The sequence below is a fragment of the Pinus tabuliformis genome, chromosome Q, assembly GCF_031772625.1.
Source record: "Pinus tabuliformis cultivar Carrire ecotype Pingquan chromosome Q, CPIR1, whole genome shotgun sequence".
Lineage (NCBI taxonomy): Eukaryota > Viridiplantae > Streptophyta > Pinopsida > Pinales > Pinaceae > Pinus > Pinus tabuliformis.
This window is the reverse complement of record NC_142296.1, coordinates 1268185857-1268196032: the sequence shown is the minus strand read 5'-3', so window position 1 is coordinate 1268196032 and position 10176 is coordinate 1268185857. Positions and strand designations below refer to the sequence as shown.

At 36.4% G+C, this 10176-nt stretch overlaps 1 protein-coding gene across 1 annotated transcript; it reads right to left on the bottom strand.

Annotated features, from left to right (window-relative positions):
• Nucleotides 1-2711: 2711 nt before the first annotated feature.
• Nucleotides 2712-9855, bottom strand: LOC149224466 (eukaryotic translation initiation factor 6-2-like). The gene is made up of 8 exons (XM_089386121.1): nucleotides 9690-9855; nucleotides 5621-5658; nucleotides 5378-5474; nucleotides 5145-5230; nucleotides 4995-5039; nucleotides 4657-4787; nucleotides 3415-3525; nucleotides 2712-3294 (listed from the first exon to the last, which is right to left on the bottom strand). Exons 2-8 carry the CDS (start codon nucleotides 5628-5630, stop codon nucleotides 3037-3039), a joined length of 738 nt encoding a protein of 245 aa, XP_089242247.1. The 5' UTR covers nucleotides 5631-5658; nucleotides 9690-9855; the 3' UTR covers nucleotides 2712-3036.
• Nucleotides 9856-10176: the final 321 nt, after the last annotated feature.

The following is a 10176-nucleotide window of genomic DNA, read 5'->3' as shown; positions in this document are numbered from 1 at the left end:
GTGATCTGAAATCTAGCGGGAGAGTCAAATCTACCAATGTCACTCACTATGTTTTCTGACATAATAGTTTTAACACTGCTGTCATGTGTGTGCAAACTTAAATTTTATTTTAATAGGTATTCAATATTGTCAAATACAGAAATCATAAATCATAAAATCACACATCAGTCGATCACACTACATGAAAGGAGGCTTATACTGGAGAAATCCCAAAGAGAATAAAACTCCAGGCAAGTATTAGAAAATATGCAAATAAAATATCAATCCTAAAATCTTTGAGCTTTACTCTTGCAAGAATCCCTGGCCTACAAAATTCTGTTACACAGTTTGACAATCCTGTGCTTACATCTAAACTTCACTTTTGCTATGGAATTAGATTTGACAGTTCTTCATACAGTTTTTAAATTGCAACAGTCACAGATCTCCTATGCTTAATCTCACTTACAGAGTCATTGTTTGTGGCTGTTCTTTGCTCCACCAATCTTTGGCTCTGCCTATGCTGGCATTATGAACAGCTTGCCTGGATTACGACTATCCAATATTGATCTTCAACTGATAATGCTCAAACTCCAATACCCAGTAGAGAGCTCAAAAAGGCTTTGAAGGTAAAAAAGCTTTAGAAAAAGGTGATGCAGCTAAGACAATTTTACTCATACTGGCCCCCCTTTGTAACTCTGGTTATTGGAGATGGTGCTCTCACTCCTTGCATCTCAAGTCTTAGTCATCCCCCAAATCCAATTCCTAAAAATAGTTATCTGCCTATTAAATATTTACAAAAGTTATATTGAAGACTACTCTTATTATATTTACAGCTGTTGATACTTTAAATTTAAGATTCTTGGTGTATGGTTTTCAGTAGTTTCTGCAACCATGAGAGAGAATATTGACCAAGGGCTTTCACATCCTGTCAAGAGGTTCCAATCCAATTGTACATCTCTCCCATTCTGTGCAAAGTACGATCTTAGGTACTGTCCTCTTCAATTTTGGTGTGGCATACAGAATTTTATAACCAGATCTCCTATGCTTAATCTCGATCTTAGGTACTGTCCTCTTCAACTTTGGTGTGACATACAGAATTTTGTAGCTAGATCTCCTATGCTTAATCTCACTTACAGATTCCTTGTTTATGGCTGTTTTTCGCTCCAACAATCTTTGGCCCTGCCTATGCTGACTTTATGAACAGCTTGGCTGGATTACAACTATCCAATACTGCTTATGAACAGCTTGGCTGGATTACAACTATCCAATACTGGCTTATCAACAGCTTGACTGGATTATGACTATCCAATATTGATCTTCAACCAATAATGCTCACACTCCAATACCCAATAGAGAGCTCAAAAAGTCTTTGAAGGTAAAAGAAGCTTTAGAAAAAGGTAATGCAGCTAAGACAATTTTAGTCATACTGGCCCTTCTTGGTAACTCTATGGTTTACTAGAGATGTTTCCCTCTCTCCTTGTATCTCAGGTCTTAGTCCTCCCCCTAATCCAATTCCTAAAAATAGTTCTCTAACTATTAAATATTTAGAAAACTAATATTGATTGAAAACTAATCTTATTATATTTACAGCTGTTGATATTTTGAATTTTAGATTCTGAGTGCAGTTTTCAGTAATTCCTGCAACCTTGAGAACATTGACTAAGGGCTTTCACATTCTGTCAAGAGGCTCCAATCCAATGGTACATCTCTCCCCGTATATGTACATCTCTCCCAGTATATGCAAAGTATGAGTGAAAATATTTTCCAACAAAAATATTTTCCGATAAAAGCAATTGGCAGGGACTTGCTGCCTCTGCAGCCACTCTAAGCAATTGGCAGGACGTGCTGCCTATGCAGCCACTCTTGTTAATTCCAAGCAGGACGAGACTACAATGGTAAGTACAAAGGAACAAAACTAGATTAATGGACATCCTGATTACAATTAGGAATTTCCAAGAAATCATTTCAAAATTCAATCCTAGAAATCTAACGCAATGCTTCCGTGTTAAAGTGGGTTAACTATATTAATGTGTACTTAGAATTCAATGCTCCCACACATAGCAAACAATAATGATTATTTATTTTTAAAAATGAAAAACCTCTGAATAAAATTATTTTTGTGAAAGATGGTTTCGAACATTTATATCCCATTTGAACAGATACAATACATTGCATTGAATCAACCGTCCAAACATATGGTCCATATGAGATAATGTTGAACATTTATATCCCATTTGTACAAACAGATACAATACATTGCATTGAATCAACTGTCCAAACATATGGTCCATATGAGATAATGTTGAACATTTATATCCCATTTGTACAGACACATCACATTGTAATGTGCATTGAATCAACCATCCATACATATGGTCCGCATGAGATCCAATGACACATTCATGTGCCCGCTCACCATCACGCCACTCTTAATCAGCACTCAAATAAAAATAATCAACTCCCAAGAGATCTTTTTGAGCAAACTTTTTATTCATAATCACATGTATTTACCTCAAACCACCTCATTTTAAGTCAATGATTTTATGGCTAAAAGGAATAATATGAACAATGCACGATGTGATTGATTACGTACTTGAAGAATCGGGATTTTGGTGTATCTGCAGCAAGACATACATTTACAATATTCCCAAGCGTTTACAACAAACGTAAGTCACTCTTAGACAGATACAGATTTAAAAGACATAACTGCTACACACATGTTAGCCGTGGAGTGTAGTTACAGAACTCGTTCAACATAATAACTCAATATTCTCAAGGTTTAACAGACATAACAGCTACCCACATGTTAGCCATGGAGTTTAGTTACAGAACTCGTTCAACATAATAATAAGAATTCAATATTCACTCAAGTATAGAAATGGTACACAACCAAATGAAACTTAGAATAATTGTGACAATGATGTGTCATAACTTTGTAAAGCATGAACTTTTACATCAATTTCGCAAAATGACAAAAGATTATCACTTGAAATTTTAGACAGGACTGATAGTAAGTTTAACTAAAAAGCGATAAGACAAAAGAAATGGCATTGATACTCAGACAAAAGTATCTATCAATGACTTTCTCATCTCATCGACAATAGCACTAGGCTGTGATTCTCTCAACTTGAAAACACTTTCGATAACAGACAATTCAGTTGCAGTTGTGTCCAGACCACAAAAAGCTGTCCAATCATTTACAATCATTCCAGCGCCTATTACTTCACTTCCACGATTGACAGTGCCTGCCACAAGAGGCACTTGAAGAAGAGTTGATAATTCATCCAGATCTTCTATTGAAGTGTGTGGATGGACCTATTTAACATCAACAAATTCCCCATTAAATTGCATGGAAGAAAATATACAGAAATACATATTAGTAAAATGCCAAAAGAAGGATTCAATGCGAGCTTGGCATGTCAAAAATTTACTTACCAGGCCACCTCTATTAGAAAAAACACTATAACTCCCAACAAGAATATTTCCAGCAATAGTTTGCCTGAAAACCTCAACTCCCAGAACGTCTGCTATTAATTCTTCTGTCTCCTGGACAAACAAAACGGAATGACTCAGAATAAATGAGACATTGTAAAGATCCGACTGAGAAATCTGACAAACTTGAAGCAATATATCCAACTGAAGAAATAAACCACTGCTTAATCAGAATTCCTCTTACATTACAAATTAAAAAAATTTATCATCACGCATTCTGTATTAGGAAAACTTTACACCCTACCAGACCCCACCAACACAGAAGCTCTTTAAAGTGTGTTTAATTGAAAAGAAAAAAATGTGAAATTTTTTTTTCTGTTTGCCCATCTACTGTCAATTAAAGTTCATTCTAATTCACTTCTTCGGCCCTTAAAAGCTCTGAAAAATATCTTACCGTCCAAAATGTAAGACTTTTTGCAATTTTTTTTTTATTTTTTGATACCTTCACATCTAAGATTGGTATATACCAAATTCAGCATGAAAAGAAAATAGTATTCCACAAACAAATGCCAGTCCCAGCCCCGACTCTAGGAACAATTGTGGGAGGCAATAAATATCCATTAACAAGGCCAATTCATAAAGAGTGCCTTAGATATCTTATTTATTTGTGGACTAAAAAGAAATAAAGACAAATAAAATACCCTACTAATGTCCAAACAACCAAAAGCAAGACCTTGACTGCTCAAGGAATCCAGAAATCAAGTATGGTATAGTACCCATGGGATTGCCCAAGGAATCAGCTAATAGAAAAGTACAAGGGATACGATCAAATTAAAGGAGTGTTTAAGAAAGTACACCTACCACACCTGCAGAGGCTCGTATGCAAATCATATCACACACATTGAACCCCAAATAACAAGGAAGAAAAACTACCTAGTTATTCTAGTGGGAAACCAAAACTAGAATGACAAAAAGGCAGGAGGGTGAGCCAAGTAATTATTGACATGATCAAGGAAGTGTTATTCAAATACCCAGAACTGAGAAAGGGCCATCTTTGAGGTTCAAATTTGGTTCAAAATTGAATTGACCATTAGGTTCTCCGATATAAATATTCTCAAAATATAAATTATATCTTAAAACATATTATATCATATATACTTATAAAGCACAAGTGAGAAGACAATTAGGGAATCCTACAAAAGAGACCTATTTTTATCAAAGAACAATGTAGAGATAAGCACAAACCTTGTCCAGGTCAGTATGAATGAGAGCAACATGATCATTGCACACCACACAATTGCCAAGTGCAGATAGTCGTTCTTCAACTCGTTGCACCACAACTTCATCCGGCAAACTATTCTTCAAGTGCTGAAGTTCTGTGAACCAGTGAACAAAAAGCAATGATGAGATTCAAGTCTTGAAATAAGACAAGCATGTGAGAAGCGACAAAACAATGAATAGAATAATAGCTAAAACAACGCATGCAAACAATAAAATCTAAAGGCAACATTGTTCACAACAAAAACTGAAAATTCAGATACCACATGTATTAAACAGATAGGATTATTGTCTCTGGGGCTTACCTTGGTCGGTAGTTGTGTTTGGGAGTAAAAGACCATTTTTGTTCCCTGTCAGTGGTAAAGACATAAAGTCAGGACTCAGTATGTAGAAAGCAAAGTTGCTCACGTTTCTATATTGTCAGAACCACATTTGTATATCAACTGAAAATGTACCAGCACAAAGACGCCCAACAATCCTGGTGCCTCCAATAGATGTCTTCACAACAGGAATAGCATCTGCCAGTTCTGCCTCAAATGTGCTGAAACAAAGAATGCAAAACAATTAAGAAACGATGTCCCAGAAACCTATCTAAGTTCCTTTCAAAATCTATATTTAACAAGTACATCAAATAATCTTCATAACCATGCACATTAAATGAGCAATAGAGGATTTCCTTAAACCAAACCTGTAAAAGTTTTCTGATCCTCCAATGGCCACCAGGCAATATCCATTAGTAAGTTTTGAAAAGACGCCAACCTCACTGGAATTTTCAAACTGAGTTCCTGCAGCATCCCAAACTCAGGACTTCATCATTCTTGGAAAGAAACAATATATTGTTACCTTTGGGTAAATAAACAACCGTCCAATAAATTCAATTCCGAATTAACATTTCTTTTCAGTGAGTCCAATGACGGATATAAGGACTTACTGGTAGCCATGATGCACAGGCAAAGAAATGATTTACTCCTGCACAACAAAAGTATTTAATCTCCGTAAAGTCTTTAAATGTTAAACAACATCGTTAAAAAATTAGCTTACTCAACACAACAAAGAGGACCAGCTCAGCAAACTCAAAAGTAATAACACTTAATAAGTTATATAAAATATGGCCTCAACATGGAATCGTAGAATAAGATGTAGAGATTAATCAAAGAATCCATGCTTCAAGTTCAAAATATCTATAAATATAAAGATTTATTTCCAGGCAAATATCGGACATACTGTTGTAACCTACAACTCATTTTTGTTTCGTTTTGTTGTGTATATTAGTTTTGGGTTAAAGTGTATCATTTCTTTGTGGAAGCAATAAGGAAAAAAAGGTTTAATTCCAGACAAGAACAACCATCCTGAGTTTTCGGCTGATAAGGATGACCAGGTAGATTGTAAACTGGAACTCAGAGATTACAGCGTTGTTCTTGAAGTTATGCAGGGCTAGGTGAACATTTTATAGATGCAATTAGTCAGGCTAAGAGAGCAACTGATAGTGAGAACAATTCTTCCTCATCTGAACAAAATGAAAGCCCTGAAATTGTTGAGAATGATTCACATTTCTTTGGTGTTAGAAAGACGCCTTCTGGCAGGTTTGAAGCAAATCTTTATGACAGGAATAAGCAGAAGAAGGTGTATGTTGGATGTATAAAAATAATGAAGAACCAAGGGAGAATGGTTCGGAAGTTTTGGCTTGAGAGCATTATTTTTGCATAAGGAAATCTATGAAGTCTGTAAGACATTTTCTTTAACCAAAAAGATTCTTGATATATTTGCAGTCTGTTTCTCTCTTCTGTTGTTATGTTTTCCTTGGATCACTCCGTGCATTTTTAACAGTATTTTAAAATCTGAATGAGTTTTGTGCCCAGAAATACGTAAATTCGTCTCTGGACAGAGTTAGATTTGTGCAAATACTTAGATTTGTACAAGCAATCACACCTGCTGTCTTATACCAGTAACCTCAAGTACTGTTACATCCCTTTAAACATAATTGTTTAAAGCAGTTCTATTCAAGTTCTGACTTCCTCAATTCAAACATGCCCAGAAAGTTGGTTCTCCTTCTACTTTCACCTATCACCCTTTAAGTTTTGAGTCTGTAGATATTCTAGGCATAGCCTACTGGTTATAGAGAATAACTCTTGACTTCAAGATTCATTTTTATGAAAAGCCTGCTTCCTAACAAATTCTGTTGAAAGAAAACTTAGATGCCTGGGCACTAATCTCCTCAACCAAGATTTGTTTCCAGGAGTTACATCAAATTGGCGGGCGAGAAAAACTTCCAAGCTCTAGTAACCCTAATAAGGGTTACTCCTGGTCAAGAAGCTGAAAGCTCAATCAGTCCTGTAGAAGCTCCAGAAATCACTCCCAGAGCTCCCCATTTTCATAAACATGGTATTCCCTTTGAGAAAATTGATTCGCTGGAAAAGTACGAGACCTGAGGAGATCCTTCCTTTGACTTTCCTCATTTTAAAAATTGAGAATCCTGAAGTTAATAATCCCCAAGAAACTGCCTTCATTTTTCCCGAATTTCAGGAAGACAAACATATTAAAGTTGTCAATCCTTTGGCGACCACTGTTACACCTACACAGACAACCCTTTGGTGACCACTGTTACACCTACACAGACAGCTGTCACAGAAGTAGATCCTCAAATGATAATTCCAGAGACCTATTCAGTCCCAGCAGAATCCAATGTCTGTCAATGCTCTTGTAGCAGCCAGGTAAGCACCCCTCCGTTTACCTTCACTTTTGCATGATATGCCTAAGGGGTATCTTAAACACCTGCCCAGATTCAATGGAGAAGGAGAAATCACTGCAGAGCAACATCTTGCAGCTTTCTTAGACTTTGCTGATAATATAAATGTGGATGAGGAAGACTTTTACACGAGGCGGAGAGGTTAGCAAGTGGTTCAGGCAGCTTACTGCTGATTCAATTCATTCATGGGCCTTTTGGAGGATGGAGAAGAAAGGCCATTTTTATTACTGGTCAGAATTTAATGCAATAAAGAAAAAAAACAGTGAAGCGATTGATGATTTTATTAAATGATTTAACAGAGAATACAATGAAATGCCAGCTGAGATAATACCTTCACAGACTGCAGCCAAGGTTGCTTTGCAGCAGCATGTGAGCCTGATTTTGCACTAACGCTCAGAGAAAGGAAGTCTGATACTTTAGGAAGGATGCAGGTAGATGTTATTGAAGTTGAAACAAATTTGGCAGCAGCAGGTAAGTTGAAGACTGAAACAGAATCAGCAGAGAAAAAGAAAATTAAAAAGGAGGCCAGCACTTCAGGAGTAGTGAAGGATTCTCAGGAACAGAAAATGGACGAGAAAGAAATGCAAATGAACAAGTTCAGCCCCCTCTTATGATTGATGATGAAGATGAAGAAAATATAGAAGAAACTCGGAATTTTATAGAAGATTTTGATTCATGTGAAGAAAATAACACAGATGAGGTTGGAGAGTTACAAGCTCAGGAGTTCAACGTAAATTTGCAAAATATGAAGGATGATCTGGCTTCATTCTGCCAGAGATTTTCTGTTTTTATGGAGGCTCAATTACAGACTAATTATTACATCAGACCCAATCACAAGCCAAATAAATCGAATAATCAGCCTAAAAGATCTGATCATGGTGAAAATAAAAAGGATCGTACTAAAGGTAAGGAGCCAGAAAGAGTAGTTGCTCCCACTCCACAAAAGGCGAGTCCTATGCAACAAAATTAGTCCAGCCAGCAGAATAAGGAACAGTAAGAGCAATTAAAGGATCAGAGGGCATCCAGCGTTTTTATTTAATTTGGAGAAAGAGTTATAAAAGGTGAAGATTCCTGTTCCACTGAGTGAATTGGCTAAAAACCCAGTTTACCAGAAACAAATAGCTAAAGTGCTGCACCTTTACACGTAAATATGCAACAAGATACTTTAAATGTGAATGATGAAAAACCTGTGGTGATGTTTGGACCACATATTGAAGAGAGAAGTGATGAGGTCCCACCTTTCTATGTAACTCTAAACATACATGAATTTATGCTGCATAACTGTATGCTGGATTATGGATTCATAACTGTGCTATCCCCCAGGGTTCCATTTTCACCGAGGTCTGTCCAACCTGAATGGCGAGTCCCTTCAAAAAAGGGACCAGGCCGAGCTCAAATCCTGGCATATTTCATATTAAAGTTATAAAATGTTTGAAGAAATTTAATAAGTCGCATTGCTGTTTATAGCAAAATATGAAACAGATGCCACCGAGGCCCTGATGAGAGTAGAAAAGCCACCCACAAGGATTCCATTATCATTGTCATCCACAAGGACTCGACCATAATGACGTACGACGAAGACTGAAAATTTTGGTAAAATAAATACCCCTCGGTCCTTGGCACATGAGCTGAAAGAAGAAACTGTTATGCAGTGCAACCCTTGACCTTGGGCCACGGTTTTCCAAGCGTGTGCACACAGAGACGCTCTATTGATACAAAAATCTTTGACCAGACTCACACAAGACAATAAATTTGCCTAAGCCGAAGAAAGAACGTATTGGGCACATTTTTCGAAGCGCGGGCACATACAGGATTCTTCTCTTGATTGAGAAGCTCCACTGATACAGGAATCTTTGACCAGTCTTTCACAGCAATGTTTTCAGGCTGAGTAATTGAAAGACAAAACAGAAATATTTTGGAAATCACACAGCAATCGACGCACATACGTTAATTTTGGAAGGAAATGACGATGCAAAGATACATAGAGCAAGCACTCGAAATAATATAAAAAACACATAGTTAACACATTTATAATAAATTATGAACAATTCAGAATTAAACCAACTATTATCTGTAGTGTTTGCTCTTCGATTCTTATCAAAGTACCGCCTCATTCACACAAAGAGTGCTGGGGTGTCGAGAAATTCTTCAAAACCCCTGTTATACAAAGCCTAGACTACGCTCATTAAAAAAAAATTGGGTTTTTTCATGTTTGAAAATTTAAAAACGAGGAAGATTCGAAAGGAAAAACTACCTAACTGACGAGCTTCACGGCGACAATGGCATCCGCTTGTTTTCAAAAAAATGTGTATTGGCAAGGCTTCCGCTTCTCCAAGCAGGAATCAACCGATGCTATAGTTAAACCCGCGTCATAAAAAAAAATGATTCGAGTCTCAAAAACTCTTTAAATAGTCTCCTCCTATTTCAATAGTCCCCCTTTTATATTCCGTTAGCTTTACCAAGCTTCACCTGGAAAACCGTTCACGTGGCTTTTCGACGATAAGAGTTATGAAGAGATGGGTATATGTTTTTTTATAAAACATAGTAATGTTCTTTTTTCAATATCGTTGTGATGAAATAATTATTAATTTAATTTTTTAATTTAATATTATTTTTTAATTTGATTAAGTTAAAATGTTTATAAGACAAGACATTATAACATTTTTTTTTATATTGTTAAGTTGTTATATTGCTATGTTAGAGAAGGTTGGAGAGACTCTCAGCCCAAAAAGTATGTGTGT